We start from the raw sequence: 21,610 nt of genomic DNA on the forward strand, positions 1-21,610 counted from the left end.
TGCCCTGCCCAGTGACAAGCAGAGCAGTAACACTCCTTGGCACCTTTGGAGAGACGTCTGCAGCCCCTGGTCAGCTTGCTGTGGGGAGGGGCTGGACGGTGCAAGGGCAGGAGGCAGATTGGTTGGGTTTGGATTTGATCTCATTCAATTCCATGTCACTGGACCCAGACAAGTTATTTAATCTAGTTGAGCCTCCGTTTTTCCAGCTATAAAATGGAACTATACTTCTTTGACAATACGGTTATAGGAGAATTCGGGGGGTGGGGGAGAGCAACAAATGAACATTTATTTCAAGCCCGCGTGTGACCGTGTTACTATCTGCTCAGAGTGCTGCTGTGGGCCTCAAGACCACAGAGTACAGACTCCTAGGGGCAAGTCAGCACTGGGTGCAGCACCCAAGACAGCAACTGAGGCCAAGCAAAGGCACTGGGTCTAGCTTGACCTCCTGCTTCAAGAGGGCACAGTATCCTCTTGAAACAGAGCATTCTCATGCCACAAAGTGCTTCGCACTGGCCCAACACAGGCCCGGTGTACATTCATCCCTCTGTAAGAGAGGCACAACTCCCGTGGCTCCTGACATTATGTCATGCGTCCTCTCAAAGATGACTCCCTGGCATTTTTTAAAAAAACAATCTCAAAAGGGAGCTAGAGTATATAGTTAAAATCAAGCCAAAAATGACACCTTCATAGTTAATAAAAACTTCATGCTAAGTGACTTTTTCCTATTACTATTCACTCTAGCTATCCCTCTGTGGTGTCATGACTGGTTCAGCCACAGCTAACCTCATAGAAGACCTGGAGGGGCCAGGCCCTGGGTGACCTACTCGGCATCTGCCGCCTTGCTGACACTCACAACATTTAGTTACTGGATTCTTCCTGTGGCCCAACCCTCGAGATGTACTGCCTACTCCGATTCTCACAACACCTCAGTGGAGGGAGAAGCACGTGGAGGGTTAGAAAGGTAAGCTAATTTGTCCGCAGTTAGACAGTCAAGAAGCAGCGGTGCTAAACATGGAACCCAATTCTGACACCAATACTGCCGCACTACCTAATGCTTCCCATTATCTGTTCAGCTGCTTTGTTCCAGGCAACCAATGTTGTTGAGCAACTGTAATGTCCTAGCCGTTATGTGAAGCACATATTTGATCATGCCAGCCTGTAAGTAGCTTGAGGCCTGATCCACACTCCATTAAGAAGAGAGTTTCCTATGGAGTATTATAATCATATGCTGGGTGAGGAAACTGAGGTCCAAGAGATTAATTTGGGACCATGTCCTTACAATTGGTGCATGTTAGAGGAAAGATTTGACTCTGGGTTCCAGGAGCCAGTGTTCTTTGCACTATAAAGCGGATATAAAATGTGCTCAAATGCATGCGCATATCTATGAGCATACAACAAAGAGCAGCATGGGAAGCCGGCGGCCTCCAAGGAGGGAAGGGAAAGAGAAAAAAGAGAGTGGAGAGGGCAGGAAGAGGAACGGCAAGGACTCAGGTCTTCTACTAAATTCTTTATTCCCTCCTGAAATCTCCGATACACCAGAGGAAAGAGTGACATTTTCCTTCCCTTCCTAAGGCCCCAAAGGTCACTGAACTGCCAAGCAGTTGATAAACGCAGTGGCTTTCCTTTGGAGCCAGGAGTCATTGATTTGCTCCTTCCTGCTCCACAAAATTAAAAATCTAAGCCCGACAGTTCAGAGGACCCCTCAAAACACCGCTGGAATTTCCCAGCGTGCTTTAAACAGAAACAGAAGTTTGACGGGGAGGGAAGTGGTGCTAGTACCTCACAGGTCAGGCCAAATCCTCACAAGGTAATAAGCACTATCATTAACAAGCCCAGGCATTTTTTCCCAACCCTCCTCAACAAAAGGGGTATTTCTTCAGTGGCTCCTTTCCTGGCAATCCATTCATTGGTCATTCATTCATTCATTCATTTAGTCATGTGTTCAGTCATTCTGTCATCCATCTGTCTACTCCTATCAACTTTATGCTATGTTATAAAGACACAGAAAATGGAATTAAGAGACAACATATAATCTCTAGAGCTCCCACATCCTTGTAGGAAGGCACGGACAGTACAGGGCTCAGTACTGTGTTACAGCAGGGTGGGAGAGATCTCACTCTGCTGGACCAGCTCTGTTCCCATGGAGCTTCCCCAAGCTCCTCCCCACCTGTGAGCAAGCGTCTTCCCCAGGTGGTGCTGAGCTCAGGAGCAGAGCCCCAGGGCTCGTGTCCTGGCTCTTTCAAGCATGAGCTGGGCCACTTTACACATGGCACTCAGCCTCCTTCGGTGGACGCTTTCTGTCTGTGTGATGGAAGACTGAAGTCTAGCTTCAAGGTTGCTAAGAAGACAAGGCAGACACTAGAGTAGGTGTTTCATTCAAAGCCAGCCATAATGCAGGGCTCAGTCAATGCCAGCTGGCTCCCTTTAGGAGCTCGGTCTTACCAGCTCTCCTGGTAACCTTCACTGCTGCACTCAGTCAGCTGGAATTCCACTCTGCCCTCCGGAATGGAAACGGGAGCCCATCTATACCTATAACTCCAATCGTGTTTTGCCTCGCACTGAAGCACTCTCCTTACTGTGGGAGACTCAAGTTTTCCTCACACGTGAAAGCTGAACACAGTGGGACCACGAGAGGGGCCAGGACAGCACAGCTGGGAAGATGGGTAGCATGGCGCGGAAGCAGCCAGACCCCCGATTCTTGCCGTCCCCTAAGACTTGTCTTTCTGATCACTCTCACTCTGCAGCCGCCATCTTCAGCCAAGTCCAGTGCGCAGCACATTACTTTGGTCCTTAATGATGACTTGTTTGGCTTTGTTTCTATTTCATGTGCGCCTGCATTTTTCTCTCAAAATAATGTTCCCAACCCTATTTTATTAACATTTATTATAATAACACTTACCACTACAATCTATAAAGAGGGGAAGAGTTTTTAAATATACTGTAGCTAAATTTATCTTACTTCATCTGATCTCCTGCAGAACCTTGTGCAATAGGATTATTCCCAATTTATAAGAGAGCAAACTGAAGCTTCAACTAGTGAAGCACCTCACTCCAGCCCCTTGGGTAATTATGGAACAGGGATTTGGATGCAGGGCTGTCTGATCCCAAAGCCGGTCCCTCTTTGTCCTCTGTGTAGCCCCTTCTGTTTTCCGGGTCAGAGCTGGTACTTAGCAAGTGCTGAGGACAATGGCCAAGTCATTGTCACTTTAGTGCCCTCTGTGGATAAAAATGAACGTAGTACTAGAAATAACATTGCAGACAGATCCTGAAAGCAGTGCCGGGACCCCGCTTTTCTTTGCTATTTACTGAAACATTTCCTACAATGGAATGACCAGGTTTGATTTTGCTCTGGCTGTGTGACTCTGGATAAGTTACTTAACATTTCTGGGTCTAACTTCTTCTGACAAATAAGGCTACCATTACCAGAGTACAGACTTGATGTGGAATGCTAAGTAATGAATGAATTGCTTCTGGTAGGAGCTCAAAAATATCATCCGTCCAAGATCTGAAACAATGGTACTTGAATTTAAGGGTTTCAATGGGGGCATAAGAGGATGTTGATGCGCAGGTCCCGGAATGGTCTGGGGTCACTTACTCATCAAATAGGACCTCGTTCCTTCGACGGAACTGCCACTTGCCATCATTCATTCACCACCAAGCACCGAAAATCCAGGGTCCCGTCTCCACCTGCCTTTTATTTGAAATGTCAATTTTTAAAGAGAGGAGAGGTTGGAGACCCAATTTAACAAGCACGTTGAAACGTTGTTTATTGCCCCCATAAACATGGCTTAGTGAGAATTATGGACTTAATCAGAGTGAACTTATCTCCTGGTGAAAAGGGACACTTTACATTTCAGAAATGACACCTTCGCTGTGAAAATCTCTGAACTTTTCAAACAAACTACAGGGGGTCTTAATCACGTGGACAGAAAGTGGGCAGCCAACCCTCTGACTGGTCTTGTCCAAGAGCCAAGGAGCCTTACAGGTCTCTAACAACTTCAAGGCCTAGAATAAATATTTGGAAAGCCATACTTAGGAGACGGGCCTCAAACGCACCCAGGTCTGCCGGTGGGAAGTCGTGTCTGTGAGGCTGCTTGGGGCTGCACAGCAAAGAGGGCTCTGGGGTCAGAACAGGGACTGCGTACTTACTAAGCAGTGGCTTTGAGAACGTTCACTTCTCTTGCATGTCACATCAAGCAGTCCACAATAGGTCAATATTCTGGGGACCTCCTTGTCCAAAGAGAAATGCTACCATAAACTGAAAACCTATTAAATGATTTGTGTGGCTCTCTACCCTCACTCCAACCCCCACCCGCCCTTTCTTTAGAAAATGTCCAAAAGATGAGGTCCAATTTTCCAAAGGCTTCATTAAGGCTGTAGCAATCATTCTGGGAAAGACTTAATAAAGATGGCCCCATCTTGCAGAGACTGTATCAACCTGGCTGCCGGCAGCAGGAAAGGCAGAAGAGATAAACTTTTATGATTCCCTGCCCCAGTAGCAGCCAGGAGGACTTAATGAAATTGCCCAGATTTACAATCTGAAATAGCTATTTCACAGACAGATATGGTTAAGGGAGCTGTGTCCTCTGACCTTTCAACCCTTTGATCCCCACACAGCAGGTGGCCTAGAGCCCCCTCCTGGGCATCTCCCTGTTCTTTCGACACTGCCAAACCTTGATGTGCAATAAGCCTGACCCTAGACAGGTGACTCTCACAGTGCTTGTCACCAGCAGCTGCTGCTAATAGAATGGCCCCCATCACTTGGCCTTGGGATTCCAAGCTCCGAGATGGGGGAAAAGCAATCTGTAGTGCAGTGTCCAAAAGGTGCTGAAATGAGGCTCAACAATTCAGCCACAGTCTAAGGGTTTGGCAGTGCTTAACCATGTCATTACTGGACACTGTCCCAAGACATGGAAACTGTCCATCCCTGGTCTCCTGAGATTTAGACTCTGACTTGGGGGAGGAAAAAAAATCATGTTTTAAAAATAAATCACAAATCTACACACACACACACACACACACACACACACACAGCAACCCTAAAGTCCCAAATGTATCTCTCAGAACTTCCCTAAAACCATGTGCAGCAAATTTATACCAATGAAAATCAAAACAATTTTTGGAAACCTAAAATTGACTGTTTTCAGTTCCATGAAATTTCATTTAAAAAACCCCATATGCCAAAATGTCCAAATTCTCTTATTTTTAAAAATTGGGATGACTTCCAAAATCCTAGCTATCTTTTTCTTTCTTTCTTTCTTGTTTTTTTTCCTTTCCTGAAGCTAGGGATGGATAATGCGCATATGTACTTATCAAGCTTCATAATTTAACTCATTTGGTCAGTTTGAGTCATTTGCCATCTAATGCTGAAGAGGAAGGATATAAATTTACCACCATTGGCTCGTACAAGACCTTGGCTCCTTCTGCACTGGTTTAAGACTGTATTTGTCAAAGGGAGCATCCAAGAGTCTGGGTAGCCCCAGTCTGCAGGGTATAGCTTCTGTCAGTGATTTGGGTTTATCAAGGGAAGGATTTTAGGCAGGGTACATAAGCTACTCTTGGGATGCTGATAACTCCCAACCACAAACACAACTGTCATGCCACTGTTGACCACACTTCAAGCCTTCAGCCAATGTTTCTGTTCCTGACCACAGCATCACAGGCCATTATTTACCTGTAAGCATCTAAACTTGGGACAATGCTGTCAGCATCCAGTGGGCAAATAACACCCCCACCCCCACCCCCTCTTGTAGCCTAGGTGGTATAAATGGGAAATGTTCAAACTTTAAATTCACTTTGAAATCAGTCAAGAATCAAACACGATGTAACTAGAGGTTTGTAAACTCCAATTTCAATCCTGCTTTTGTCCATGAAGGTTCATCTTTAATACAGAAAGCAGTTTACAGAGAAATCAGTTGAGCGGGGATGGGGAGGGGTGGAGGTGGATTATGATTACTACATTACACAGTTTGACTACTTTGTACATAATTACCATTGAGTTCTCCACCTAAAACGTGCATATTGAAAAGACTTCATTAAACACAATTACCATTGAGTGAGAATCGTCTAATATGCAGGGGGCTTTAGCCATGTGATTCTGAATGGTCACCCCTTGAAGGAATTTGCTTTGATTTGTGTGGGGGCATGTTGAGGCACAGAGTCAAGGAAGCCTGGTGACTTGCCTAAGGTGCACAAAGTGTAGGGTCCCAACAGTTCCTTTTAGCTCCAACCAACGGCAACAAAACAAACCACCAACCACCACCACCACTGCCACCACAGTAATTCGTGCAGAAAAGGCGAGGTTTCAGCTTGCCTACACTCCGCTGTGGCCCATTTCGAGGCCTTCCGAATCAATTATTTTAGGTCATTAAGAGGAAGTTTAATTTGGTTGACAAACACCCCTACTGTGATGACCTCACCTATCAACAACAAATGCCCGATGGTCACAAACCCACACTATGAGACAGTGGAGCATGGTGTTAAACAAAACCACATGTGCCCGGATGCCAAGTGGGATTTGACTAGGCCAAGGGTACCGCTCTTCAATCATCGCGCTGTTGGCCTTGGAGCTCCCGCCAGGGCTCGCCCTTAAATCACTCACAAGGAGTTTATGAAAAGAAGTCGCCGCCCCATGTGGCTGTGCTCAGTGAAAAGTGCCTGTAAACTGATAGCAGTTCAGAAAAAAAATCTAACCATCAAAAAACAAAACAGGCTGGAGAAGAGGGCAGAGTTAGTCTTTTAGATTTTTAAAAAGGAATGTATTAGTTCTGTACCTATATAAAAAATGCCCTGCTGGTACAGGGGCCAAAGCACTGGGTTATAAACTGAAAAAACGGTGATTCAAACCCACCAGCTCTGACACTGAGGGAGAAAGATGTACAACCTTGGCCACCCTATGGGACAGCTCTGCTCCATTCTATGGGGTCAGGAGTTGGAATAGACTGGATGGTAAGGGGCAATGAGCACACCCATAAAATAGTGCCAATCATTTCCACCTACTTGGTATTCACCATCGGCAGATACCCATTTGGCTACTTCCATGTATTTTCTCACTTACTCCTCCCTACAAAGTCCTACAATGCAGGCAATCTACCTATTTCACAAATAAAGTCTGGAGCTCAAACTAGTGCCTTAACATCTCTGTCTGCAAAGTGGAGACCATGCTGAAAGTAGCGACAATGAGAAATTCTATGACTAAAGTGCCAGGGGAAAAACCAAAACAAACAAAAACACACAGCAGAACCCAGCCTGCTGCAGCCGAGGTGAGCGTGACTCCCGGTGACCCCGCGTGTGTCAGACTAGAACTGTCTTCCGCGGGGCTTTAAAGCCTGCAATCTCAGGAAGGCAGATCGCCGGGCCTTCTCTTGGGTGACTCTGCTAGGTAGACTCAAACTGCTAATCTTATTGCTTGTAGCAGAGCACAGATTGTTTATACCACACAGGCACATACACATCAGTAAGCCTTCAGTAAGTGGTTGGTATATTAATAAGGCATTTTGACATCTTTTAAGAGGATAGTGTAATAAGTTTTGCACACAGTGGTCAAACTCTGTGGGGCTGTAACTCAGGCCCTCTGCCAGGCAGATTCCGCCTTTAAACAAAGGAACTTATTTCAAGTAGGAGGCAGATATGTGCATTTGAATTAGGGTGTTGGCAAACACATTAAAAGTATGACGAACTGGCCAAAAAACAAATAAATTTGTCTGGAAAGAAGGGCAGTCATCAGAACGCTCCTTGGAAATGAGGCTGAGGAGACGTCGTCATATATCTTTCGGGAGTGTTATCAGGGGAAAGCAGTCCCTGGAGAAGGACGCCATGCTTAGAAAGTGGAGGGGCAGCCAACAAGAGGCAGACCCCCAATGAGACGGATTGGCACAGTGGCTGCAACCATGGGCTCACACATCACAATTAGGAGGATGACGCAGAAAGGATGGGCAGCGTTTGTTTGGCTTGCTACCTGTCACAACCACCCAAGGGCACCTAAAAGCAACAAGAGGAAGTGGTGGAGCTGGAATCTGAACTTGATTCTGACTTCAGAGCCCAAAGCCTTTTCCAGTCTACTCTACGGTCTCTCGCACACGCTGCTCCTCACCTAGGTCTGGCGGGAACTTGATTCGTTGGAGCTTGTCTTAGCTAACAATTTACAAACTTTAATCTTTCTTTGACGTCAGTTTCAACACTGCTAAAAGGAACCTAGACATAATGACTGGCTAAGTGATGATAAGAAAATTGGGAAACAAAAGCCTCAATAACGGTTTCACATTTTCTACTGGGATTCTTCCTCTTAAATGACTCAAACTTCCTAATCCGTAACAGAGCGTCTTCGCATCTCACAAGAGAGGGATACAGTCACAACAAATTAGACTGAAAATGGACAGTCTGCAAGAGATACTTCAATCAGCTAGAAGTTCCTTTGATTCCATAAATTACTACTAGAGCTGTAAATGGTTTTATATTAGCTGGTTCTAACATTAGGTTAAGTGGCACTTAGGGTCACAGTCATTTTAAAAGCAGGTGCCATTGGAAAGAGGGGACAGCTTCCAAGGGAAACCTCTCCAGCTCAATCCAGGGCCATCTTCAGAACCTACGGAAGCAGACTCAAAGGATGCGAACGACGTGACACCATATAATGTGTGATGATCTTGCCTTGTACAGATAGCAAGCTAAGGGAAGTCCAGGAAAACAAAGCTACAGTCCCAGGACTTGTTTTCTTTTACATAATTTCCACATTTTAACGGATCTAAACTTTGCCTCTTATTTTTATACTGATAACTATAAAGACTACTGTTTGAGAGGGTACTTCTCAAAAGCTCTTCACCACCATGCGATCAGTTCATTGTCATAGCTGAGAAAGATACCCCTCCAAACCCAAACCCACACCCACTGACACCAGGTGAGCTGCAACTAACAGCGACCCTGCAAAGGGTTTCTGAGCCTGTACATCTGTATGGGTGGAGACAGCCTCATTGTGCTCCTGTGGAGTGGCTGGTGGGTTTGCACCACAGACCATGAGGGTAGCAGGCAATGCTTACCACACAGCACCACTAACTTCAATTTAATTTTGAAGATGAGAAAATCGAGTCTTGGTGAGGGGCTAAGTCACCTGACCCGATGACAAGGTACCAGGAGATCTCTTTTCACAAGGAATGTGAGGCTGCCTGAGCTGAGCCCTCCACCCCTTTCAGCTTACCATAGTCCTCACAGCCTGGCAGGGGGCCCACTGGGAAGCAAAGGGGTATGTATAACCCACCTGCCTGCAGGAATCAGGGAGGGGTCAGGAGAGGCTTCCAGGTCTGACAAGGCTGTGCAGCTGAGGGACTGGACACAAATTACTTCACCTCTTTGAGCCTTAGCCTTCCCATCTGCAAGTGCAATAGCTTCGACTCTGCGGCGAGACTGAGGATGCTCACAAGTGCAAACGGGCAAGGCACCTGCCGAGCACGGGGTCTGGCACAGGGTGAGCACTCAGAACGCACCTGTTTGTTCCCTCGTGTGCCTCTCCCGTCTTGCCACAATTCTCCCCATGAACCACAGACTGAAACCGCCCGGTGGAGTTTTCCAAGCAGGACTATTAGTACTTGGCACCAACAAATATATCTCCCCTGGAATTTCTTGATACTTGTGAAGACTCATATACCAGTCTCCATTTATACCTGAATTTAATTAAGGCTCAGAGTTTTGCAGCAATTGTAGCCTTTCCAAAATGTGAATTACATTTCATTCCTGCCTAACTGTGGAGTCCTGTGAAGAAACAAAATGGTAAACAACAATAAGAAAAATAAATAAATAAAAGCTCGCTCTTCTTCACTTGCTTTGAAACGGCTTGAAATTAAAGATTAGAAAAGAGAAGGAGACGAAAGGTTTAAAGACTTTCTATGGGGCTGGGGGCAGAAGTCGGAGGGAGAGAAAAGGGAAAAAAAGGTAAGACGGCACTAACGACAGAAATTCAGTGAGAAAATATTTCCTTTTTTTTTATCTGTCAGTAAGTGAGCCCTGTTATTTGGCATAAGACCCCCAGTGTTAAACAGGGAGTCCGGCTGATGGACAACTGTGGCCCCTGGATCCTAGCAACCAACATGAGTTCTCTTTCGGCATTTGGATGCTGTCCTCCAAGGGATGGAGAGTGTGGTGCTCTGGGAAGCACTGGGCGCCTTTGTAACCCAGGCTTGTAAGAGCTCACGGCTCGGCATTCCTAGGTGAGCTATGCTGAGCAGCAGAGAGGGCTGCTGCGAGCCCAGCTGTGGGCCCAGACACCCATCACACGCCTTTTGAAATCAGACTGCAAACTCAGTATTTGGGCCTGACCTCCCTGGGACTACCACTCTGTCCACAAGCACATGCGTACCCCCAGACTGTGGTCTGGAAGAATAACTCAGGCACAAGTACTTTAAGACAAAGCCTAGTAAAGTGGTGCTTAGCTCCCCAAAGAAAGCCACCCACGCGACCCTCTAATATGACTTGGAAGCAGAGAGCCCGTTTGAACGCTCAGGTTTGGGACTTGAACACATCTGAATTTTATATACATGCTTTTGGTGTGTAATTTACTTGCAATCTGATTTGATCTTTACAAATATCAATTTACTTTATTAACAGGGTTAAGTAGTTACAAAGCATTTTATATGGAAAGAATGTGTTTCCAATGGCCCAGAAGGAGAAGGCCCGGCCATGGCCTTCCCCTATTTACACCCGTCAATGGCTCTCCATTGCCCTATAAAGTTCAAACTCTTTAACACGGCTTACAAGGCCCTGGATGGCCTGGCCCTGGCCTGCCTGCCTCAGCTCAGCTCTCTGCTCCTATCAGACACTGAAGTACACGTACTTTCTGGAAAGCTCCCTGTTCTATTCTTTAAGTCCTTGCAGGGATGGCTCCCTCGCCCCTGGTTTCCCTAATACTCATTCAGCCACCAGGGTTCTGTGTAGGCAACTCCTTCCACTCAGAAGAGTTGCTCTGGAAGCCAGCTTGGATCTCTTTCCTATGGCATTTACAATTCAGTGTAATTGCTTTCTCTTTGGATCTGCTCGAGACAGAACTCGGTGAAGCCAAGAGGATGCCCTTTCACCATTCTGGACAGAGTTCCTAGTGCGGAGCAGAAGGCTCTCAAAACGCTATTGTAGAAGGTCATGTATACTGGGTACCGACTTTATGCCACCATACTGGGGGAAGGTGTGTTTATTTAATCATGTAATCACGTAACCATGGCGTATTTAGTCATTACCACAATCCTAAGAGTGGGTACTAATCAGGTGAAGTAGGAGAGAGACACAGCAAGGGTTTGAAAATGCACTCATAATCTATAGAAGGGTAATTCTCAAGCCTGGTTCAGCACCTCTACCTGGCATAGAAGATCCAGAGAAAATGTGGCAGCCACACCCAGTTTTGTTGAAATCCCCTCTCTCTTGAGAACGAGGATCTTGATTCTTGGAATATAAGCTTCTGAAGCCATCGACGGAACCATGTGAATGGTTTTAAGGCCATTGAGGAAATAATAGCAGCAATGACTGTGGGCACTTGAGAGCCATGCATTTGATTAAGTGCATGATCTCACTGGAGCCTCCTAAGAAGCCGTAATAGACAGGCAGGGGTGGCCATCACCTCTACATTACAGGAGAGAAGAGGCAGGCTAGAAGTCAAGCAGCTGGTCCGAGAGCACATAGGCACACAGCTCTGATGGGAGAGAGATCCAAGCTAGCCTCGAGAGTCATTCTTCTCGGAGGCATGAAATGTCTACAGTGACACCTGACAGAGAGATAAGAGTTAGGGAAACCAGGGGGAGAGGGACCCACATCTCTAAAGACTTCAAGTAGGAAGCAGAGGGACCAGAATCCAAAACCAACATCCTACCAGGGGTCCTTAAACTTTTTAAACAGGGGGCCAGTTCACAGTCCCTCAGGCCCGTTGGAGGGCCGGACTATAGTTAAAAAACAAACAAACCCAACTATGAACAAATTCCTATGCACACTGCACATATCTTATTTTGAAGTGAAAAACCATATGGGCAGAAACACCCAGCGGGCCGGATAAATGTCCTCGGTGGGCCACATGTGGCCCACGGGCTGTAGTTAGAGGACGCCTGTATCCTCTCTACCTCACTAGCCCATGTACAGGTGCAGCTGTATTCATATGTTAATCTGAGCTGCTTTCAAGATTGGTCTCATTGTCATTGTCCTGCCCCTCCTCTTGCCTTAGGGACCAGACTCCTACCAGGAAGAAGGCAGAATTCCTTCTGGATATATGCTTTGTGTTATGTGGAAGGCTCTACACAAAACCTCCTTTGTGAGGAGCAGAGAAAGTGGACTTCCTGAATCCAATAGGAGAAACACCCTCCTGACCTGGCACCTGTTTCCTAAACAGAAGCAGCAAGAGTAAAAAGCAACCATCACTGGGTGATCTGGCCATGTTTGGGGATTGCCAAGGTGCAGCAAACACCATCATTCTCTCCAAGCAGAAACTAGGTCTATGCCAACATTCTCGGCCATTCTGCTAACTCACCACTAGCCTCAAATTAATGTTTGCTTAAATGGAGTGGGGAGGGTGGGGATTTAAAGTTGCAGGAGAGGAAAATAACCACCAGCTTTAACGTCTCCTTTTAGGGGAAAAAAGGTGAACTTTTCAAAGTGACTAAGTTGCTGTTTAACAAATGCCATCAAGATCCTATAGAAACACGATGACTAGAAATTAGGTCTTTCCCCTAAAGCAATCTTTTTACTCCCCCAATGAGAACACAAGGCTATGATTTCTATTTCCTTTTGTGTAAGAAATTTGAGTGTCATAAAATGGTTAAAAAGTCCTCCTATGGTAGCTTTTTCTAAACTTTTATGAACATCTGCCACATTCATTTGAAGTTTAAAAAATTCTGGCACATATGCAAAGGCATCATAAGGTGCCTATAGCTTTCGAGAGAAATAACAAGACAGTAAAAAATAAGCCTTGTGCTGACTTGCCAGTTAGAAAGCTAGTGTGTGAGGGGAGATGGGCTTGCCTGAGCTCCTTCCGTACGGTGCCTTCCTTTGGCTGAGAAAGCACTCCTCCCCACGCAGTACAACTCAGAGGGCGTCCGGGAACTTTGGGGACATTGCTCCCTCACCCGAAGGGCTGAGAGAATTAGATAAGCCCCATGAGAAAGCATGGCCAGGGCCCTCTCAGTCTCAGCTGAGATCTGTGGGTGAAGATTAGGAGACTTGTGTTCCAAGATGCGTTCGTTCCAGGCGGCCCAGAAAACCCAGGAAGTGCTTCTTTGTTTAGACAGCGCCTCGGTGGGTTCCAAGAGTGGGGCGGTGACTATTTTGGCTCTTCTTGGTGATCACACAAAGGAGTTCGGCACAGGCAGCCTCCTTCCCGTTCCAGTCAATCATCGGGGGGCCTTGATTGGTCTTGGCCAGTGCTTCCCAAGCCTTCTCACTTAAAGGCCCTCTAAAGGGTGGCGTGAGCGGATGCGCACCTACTCGCCTAAAGTCAAAGTCGGTCTCAGGTTTGAGCTTCAAAGTGCACTAGGTTGTTGCATTGCATGCTTGACTACAAAAGGCCTTGTTTCATATTACTTAGAATTACACTGTGGATGCCAGGTGCTCAGAGAGTCAGTTTGCACTCACAGCGACCCCACGAGGCAGAGCAGAAATGCCCTCTCTGATCTTTTTTGGCTCACATCTCTTTTGGAAACAGCATGTCAGGCCTGCCTCCGGGGAGCAGCTGGAGGGGTTCAAACTAGGTTATCAGCCTAGTGTCTACGCAGTCGCACCATCAGTATTCCTTAGAATCTTATAGAAAGAAGTAAACGATCCATTGCTCCCATTTTTAAGTGAAATGTTAATGCCAGGTTCCTTGACAACAAGGTGGTCTGCTAAAGGGGCCCTAGATGCATTGCAAATACTCCGCCCAATTTTCAGATGCCATTCTCAGATGCTACTGCCAGCGTGAGCAGCCTGGGGACACCACAGTGAACGAGGCACAGGTCTTGTTCCCAAAGAGCTCGTGCTCCATGGGATAAAGGAGAGGGACTGAAAGCACACAGCGACCATCCAGAGCATGCAGTGGAGGTAAGCGCAGGAACAGCACAACATAGGAGACTGCTTGGAAGAGGAAGAGGAGGGCAGGGCTCCTCCTGGCAGAATGGGGGTGTGGCTATGTTTAGGGACCAGGAGAGCACTGGCTCAGAAGGGACCTGGACAGGGACCTGGACAGCCATGGAGACTGTGCAGAGCTCAGGGACCATGCAAAAGGGGGTTGGAGGGCAGGCAACTACAGGGAGAAGGACCAGATAAGGAGGTGCTAAAAGGAAGGATGATGGGCTGAACTTCAAAATCATCTGCTTGCCCTCAAACTTAGCAAAATGCTTGCAACTGAAGGGGAATTTGTTTTGCTTACTAGATGGGCGGTGGGGGGGGGGGGATGCGTTATAAGCTCTAAGGGAGCAAAGAAAAGTGTCAAGGCAGACAGCAGGGAAGGGATATGGCGAGAGACAGTTCAGAGACTTGGTGATGAGAGATCTAGAGAGATGAGGCGGGGTCACTCAGCCATGCTCAGTGCACCCCAGTTTGGTTGGTGCCATTGCAGGCAAAGGTGCCATCTACAGGGCCTGGGGATCCTAGGGGTGAGGGTGGCAGGAGGAGGGGCTCAGTGTAGACAATCCATTGTTTGGGGAAGGCTGAGTTTGAGACATCCAAAGTTCATCTCAGTGGCATTCTATTGGCATGGGAAAATTAGGACCCAAAGTTCAGAGGAAGGCAGGCCAGTGTTCGAGTCACAGCCGAGAAGCACTGCCATCAACTTGATAAGTCAGGCAAATGCTGCAAGCGGGTTAACTAGAGCGCATGCAGAGAGGAAAAGAAAGGCAAGCCTGGGAACTTGGAGAATGCGGAAGCTACAAAGGCACGCAATGAAAGAGCTGGAAGAAGCCTGCACTGGAGCAGTCCAGAAGGTGGGAAGAGAGGCAGGAGAGAGGAAACTCTGCAATCGTTGGCACTTAGTCACTTTAAAATGTTTAATATTTCATACAGCCGCTTTGAGCACAACCCCAAACTTGACAAACAAAGGTAAAACACAGAAGACATCTCTTCACTCTGATCTACACGCATCGTCCAAGACAGTCCATAAACTGTGTGCTGTATGTGCTTAGGCTGGGTGATGACAGGGAGGGGCTGTTAACAGAATGTAGGAGCCACATGGCCGTCCTGTCAAATTAGAAATTTGAGCAGATTTCTGTGGTCTATTTTGATCAAGATTCTCAATGTCAAACAAACAGGTTTTTCGATAACCAACTTGTTTCATTTTCGTAAGCACAATAGCACAGTGAGCAACAGATAGTGAAGAAGCAGGTGGTCCTCGTCGACGTGAAATGAAGGGAACAGAAGAAGAGAAGTAGCACTTCCTTTAAGACATGCAGAGCCTCAGCCCAGACAGGCATGGTTTTAGATTTTCCCTCTGAGCGCTTATCTCCTCTGTAAAACAGGCAAGCTCCCCTCCCCTTCCCCACCCTGCTCTAGTGCAAATTTAAGCTCTCTCCTGCGCAGGGAGAGGCGGAGGGTGCATGTCTAACTTGGTGCAAACTAATGGCATTTACAAAAGCACAGATCAGGGCTTTAAAAGGATTGCTAGCTAATTGGCACGGCCATCCGCAAAGCAATCTGCCATCAGAGTCCTGGCTCTAACCAAGCACTTTCACTTTCAGGGCTCCTTCCTGTATGAAGGCCAAAAATGCAGGCAGTGTTTAATGCAGAAAGACGTTCACTGCAATGCAACAAACAACTAAGTGTCCAACAACAGGGAAATGGTTAAGTTGTGGTATATCCCCCCCAAACTGGAATGATCCATAGCACATAAAAACGTATTACTGAGAGAAGACAACGCGTAGAAACCCCTGAGCCACATGTCAGGTGAATGAAAGACTAAATCAGGTATCACAGATACATACAAAATGTATACTCTGCACATAGATAACATCTGTTACGTACATGCATACAAAACCACAGATTCATCCATCCACGAAAACTCTGGGTCAAGGAGCAAGACCAGACAAATGCTAACAATGGGGGAATCTGGACAGTTGCACTGTGGAGAGCTTTGGATTGCCTTCTTTACCCTTCTGAATACTTAAAAAATATTTTTTCTACAAATAAAACATAATATGTTTATTACATTTTAGAATAAGCATCATTTCACAAAGTGAATCATTTCCCTTACCTCATTCAAACCCCTGAAGAACCCTTCCCTCCTGTCTCCTCTACCCTGGTGCCCAACACCCCCACCTCCACCCTCGGAACTGACAATCTCCAATTTCCAAGCAAAGTGGGAAATTACTGAAAACAAAACAAGAGCCCAGTGGAAAGGTCAGAGAGGAAGGCTGCGCTCTGCGAGGGCGCTGGGGTGGGGAAGCGCTGGGCTGGGGATGCACCGGGCGGCTGGGCTGCTCCGCCCTCCGGGAGGAAGACGCCCTCCGCGAGGAAGAGTTGTGTCTCTGGGGCTGGGTCTTTAGCGTGGATAGGAAAGAAGGCGACTTACCTCCATTAAACTTAAATGGATTCCTATGAGGTAGGGCATGGGCGCACTGTGAAGAGAAACAGAGACACACAGCTGCTTTAATGTCCGTGGCTTCCAACAGAAAAATACAGATGGCTCACTATTTGGAGAAAAACGGCTTTAATAAACGCACGCCCAGTTACATTTCCCCTCACAACAGAAAACCTAACATGACATTTGGTTCCCAAACCTAGCAACTTCAGATGGGTTTCAAAAGGTGGGCAGCCCTGGGCAGCAGCACGGGGTGCCGGGAGGAGCGTCCAACCTCGGGGGCAGAGTTGAGAGCGGCGCTGCCACTGCAGAGCCTCCGCTGCTTTTCCCTTTACCACGCGATAGTGGCGCCTCATTGGAAGGTCGGTAATTGGAGTGAAGAGGAACCTGACATCCCATGACTAGTACAGTCCCTGGTACAAACGAAACTGCTTAGTGCCGTGATCGCAGCAAAGAACGGTGTCAGCAGGGTCCACGGGGGCGCGTAACAACTTGCCTCGGAGGAGCGGGACTCTAGCTGCTCTTTCCTTCGCCCATCGCGACAGCTCTGCCTGTCTGGCTCGGACAAGGTACTTCGAGAGGGCTGCCACCACGCATCTCCTCCCCAAACGCACACATGTCATTCGACCACATGCCACTCAGATATCCTCTTCCAACCTGTCATTCGCTGGGCGCAGACCCCAAGGGAGGGTCTGAGCAGCGACTGAGAACCCAACTCCAAAGTTTTTAAGAAAGAGGGCCTTTGTTGGGTGTTTGTTTACTGTGGTTTGGGCAGGAGCTGACAGAACACCTTGGTCTTCTACTCAACAATTCATATGCCAGTCATCCTTTTTCCTAGGCATGGAGGGTCACTTCCACAACATAGCCGCACTCTCCCCATGCCCCTTCATTTCTCTTTCCTATCCCTACAGCCTTCTGAGCTTTATCCATAGGCAAACACGGTCCTTTGGGTCTCCCGTGGGTGACTGCTGTAATGAATGTGTTCCTCCCTGGTGTACAGCCAATCGTTTGGCTGAGAGTTGAGCCACAGGAGTGAGCTCAGTTCCAGACTTGGAGGGTAAAACATGGACATTCTGGATGGTCCTCCCTGGGTTTCAGAAGTGTGTTTGCATGTGTGTATTTACAGTGCTACCACCAATGACAAATGGTCTAGGCTTTGTAAAAGGAACTTTAAATGCATCTTTTCTAATTCATTTGGCCACTTGGCGCTCTCATTCACTACCATCGAGATGATATTCGACTCACAGGGACACAATAGGACAGGGTAGAACTGGTTCTGTGGGCTTCTGAGACTGGAACTCTACGGACGTAGAAGGCCTCATCTTTCTTCTGTGGATCGGACAGTAGATTTGAACTGCTGACCTTGCGGATTGCAGCCCAAAGTGTAACCACTCCGATGCCACCAGGGCTCAGCACATGTTATCATCATCCCCATTTTAAAGAGAAAGAGGGGGGAATGAGGCCAACGAAGTTAAAGCACTGGTCAAATATCTAACTAAGTGGTAAAGCTAACTCCAAATACAGGGTCCTTTCTTTGCTAACATGTGCCTGCTGACTTCATGATACCAAGGCAAAAATATCCAGCCCTTCCTCCCACATGGTGTCTTTGTGCGTGTGTGCATGCATGCATGTACACACGCACAGAGACGAAAACACGAGCACACATGCATGGGAGAAAGAGAACAATCTGCCAGCTTTTCTATATGTCTCTCCAGTATGTGATACATCCATCCTATGGGAGGGACAGAACTTAATGCAAAGTTACCTGGGGTGACCAGGTACCTTTCCCTCCTGGGCCACCTGAGGAGTGGGAGTAGAGGGCTCTGTCGGGGCCAGGGTTGGAAGAACAAGGAGTGATGAGTGAGGCAGGAAAGGGTTGCTTCCTATTGAATACTCAGGAACTGAGACTTCATCCTAAAAGTAATGGCCAGACGAAGGTATTGAAGCATCAGATTTACATTTTAAAGTTGCTCAAACCTATCAGAATAAGGGCGCAATTCTCTCGTTACCATTCAACAAGTAAAGTTCTTCAAGCACAAACCCTTCCCTAGAATATAAAAGGTCCTCCTTACGGCAGACCTCAGCAGTGATGCGTCCTGGAAGCCTGTAAACCAGGCTTGAGTATTCGCGGCACAGTTAGGGAACTGTTCTTCTCCAAGACTTTTGTATCTAATAATAGCCACAGAAAGGACCGCACACACAACTGCACGGAAAGTGGAGTTGTCCTTTCATTCTTCTTCATTCTTTTAGGTTTTTTTATTTTATAAAGGTATCTGCTGTGCACATTCAGCTTCTCTTCGCTTCTCGGGGTGAGGAAATGCCCTACGATATGTTTTCCCCCCTTAAACTGTAAACCATTAGCTTAGCTGCCAGTGACACAAATGCTCAAACTTCCCAGCGCGCCTGGCTCTGCTGTCCAAGCTTTTTCCAGCGTGCACGGAAATGAATGTGTTTCTAATTAAGTAGCTTCGGGAACACGACAGCTTCAATGTCAAAAATACAAAGTCTGAGCCCGGCAGGAAGTCTTAAGGCTGAACCTGCCTACTGTAATGAAAGGAAGCAGGAAGAGTGCAACATTCCAGGGGAGAAAAAGTGGCCACTGATAAATATGTCCAGAAGTGCAGCCTCACACACAGAGGGGAGAAAAGGCCACCCCGAACACGGAAGCAGATCTGAGCAATGTCTCCATCCGCTGCAGTTCATGTCGCAATTGACTGGGGACCCTGAGTTTTAATCAGAATTTTGGAACCTGAAATTAACTGCTAAAAAAAAAATAAGCTACCAATCAGAAAAAGACATTTTACACAAGCACGAGAAAAAGGTGAAAATAAATATCTATAGCAAAAGTCCTTTGTAAAACTTAACCAAAGCTTATCAGAAGAAATATTTTCGGGCATTTGAAGTGTGTGGATTTTAATGCCATGCACTTTTGTCCTGCAATCAACTCAGCAGTACTCAGAAAGAGAGGTAAAAGGAGTTGTATAAAAGTGATTCCAGATGCAAGACGAAGCAGTGTAGGGTCCTGTCTTTGGGCCTCTTTAGGTAGGCATTTTTGTCTATTGTTTTAAAATTTTTTTAAAAATGATTTTATTGGGGACTCATACAGCTCTTATCTAATACACACATGCATCCATTGTGTCAAGCACATTTGTACATTTGTTTGTTTGTTTTAGGTCCAATAATCCTCCAAAGAGTAATTATGGCTTATCCCAGAACTGTGGTTTCTTAGCCAAGTATTGTTAGGGCTGAAACGGCACTGTATTTAGAAAACATTTAAAATACATTTATTCAGAAACCATAGTGGTTCTATGTTTTGTATGAATGCAAGTTTGAAAAAACACCTTTTACATTGTCATCATTTGCTTAAAAGTCTCAAATCCTTCCCTGAATCTACTGTCTTTGCACCCCCACCTTTGCAAATAAACAATTTACAAATTCCAAGTAGTGGGGGATAGGGAGAAGAAAAACCACCCGGATTTCTCCTTAACATCTCAGTGTTCCAAATATGTAATGATTAATTCTAGCTATGTTCTGGAAACAAGTTCTATTCTCAATACACCTGAGCCCTTACTGCAGCTACTGACTTGTTTTCTTTGGAAATCTATTCTTCTTGGCCCTTTCATTTTGAAGAGAAGTTTTGGGGAAGCAAACACCACCCACCCATAATCACATCATCCTCACACAACTCCTCTTACTTTTTCATTATTCCCTTTTCAACACTGGCTCATGTCAACAAGCATTTTTACATCCTTGAAAATACATACTTTATATGTATGTATTTTGCATGTATGTGTTTCTTATATGTTTGTTGCATATGTTTCCTTGTTTCTTACTGGCTACCCTAACATTTCCTATATTGTTCTATAGCTTTTGTGTGCATTGAGACTGTTTCGCACTTTAGCCAGTATCGGATGCGCCATACTTTACTGAACCACATTCCTAGAGTTACATAGTTAGCTGCATCCAATTGTTCACCATAACGAAAATCCACAATTTCATATGTATGAGTTCCTAAGTCCAAGGGCAGAAACATTAAAATCCACCCATTCATCCATCCATCCATCCATCCATCCATCCATCCATCCATCCTTCTTCTGACCAGGATTGTTGAATGGGTAGGAAAATCCATGAGTACCCAGCAGAGCAGCACATGACAGGGACAGTTCTCGTGCTCAAATGGGGTCCTTGGGACTCATGTGGCTGGTACTATTGGAGTCTCCTTTTGCCTGGGGAAGAATCGCTTGTTGTAGCCCCAATTCTGAAGAAGTATACCTAGTTCCAGGATACCCAATGAACCCCTTGTAAGGACAGATAGGATTCAATGGCAAATAGAGGTGCTTGAGTGGAAGCTTCTCAACTCACAGGTTTCTGACTGCTTCTCTCACCCCAGCTACTCCACTGAGTGCAGTGAGGCTGCTCTTCCTTCCTTCCTTCCCTCAGGAAAGCACCTTCACTCTTTATATTATGCACCAATAGAAACATGGCATACCAGGTAAATGATGCCCTGTTTTCTTGTCACCTAACATTATTATTCTATTTATATTTGTTGAAAAGCTCTTGATTTTAGATAAGGTGGACAGGGGGGATAATTTTCCCTCTTGGGTACACATGTAAAGGAAATTCTAGCAGAATAAATTTGGTAAGCTATTCCTAAACAGTCCAACTCATGTGAATCACCTTGTGACTCAGAGATATCAATGTCCATGCTTTTCCCACACAGTGTCGCAGTGAGAAAATGCCCTGAAGCTTCTCCCACCAGGTGCTATCTTCCTTCTGTTGGTCCGATACAGAATTTGCTTGGTTTTCAAGAAAACATGAATGCAAATGTCTGTTCTGCTAATAACAACTCTATACTCTGCTTCTCCGCTTTGTTCCTGTCAGCAGCCCCAGGGGCATCTTAATCCAAAGCTGAAGTCATTGCAAATGGAAATTCAACACAACACGGGCAAAAGCAACAATAGACGCGATTAAAGTGGCGATGATACCAACAGCTATGACCAAGTTCATCATAGGTAGGTTACGAAAACTGCACCACAGCTGCCGTATGGCTGACAAAGATGGCAAGGTGCCACCATGCCTTTTTACAATGGCAAACTAGGGTACAGC

At 46.3% G+C, this 21,610-nt stretch overlaps 1 protein-coding gene across 13 annotated transcripts in view; it reads right to left on the reverse strand.

The window, feature by feature from the left end:
- DENND1A (DENN domain containing 1A) overlaps positions 1-21,610 on the reverse strand; it is a 598,491-nt gene that overhangs the window by 209,188 nt on the left and 367,693 nt on the right. For all 13 annotated transcript variants that reach the window (XM_075560476.1, XM_075560471.1, XM_075560469.1 and 10 more), the window contains one exon: positions 16,496-16,541. In XM_075560476.1, the coding sequence (XP_075416591.1) occupies positions 16,496-16,541 (46 nt within the window). The remainder of the gene's footprint in view (positions 1-16,495; positions 16,542-21,610) is intronic.

This window comes from Tenrec ecaudatus, chromosome 10 (assembly GCF_050624435.1).
Source record: "Tenrec ecaudatus isolate mTenEca1 chromosome 10, mTenEca1.hap1, whole genome shotgun sequence".
Classification (NCBI taxonomy): domain Eukaryota; kingdom Metazoa; phylum Chordata; class Mammalia; order Afrosoricida; family Tenrecidae; genus Tenrec; species Tenrec ecaudatus.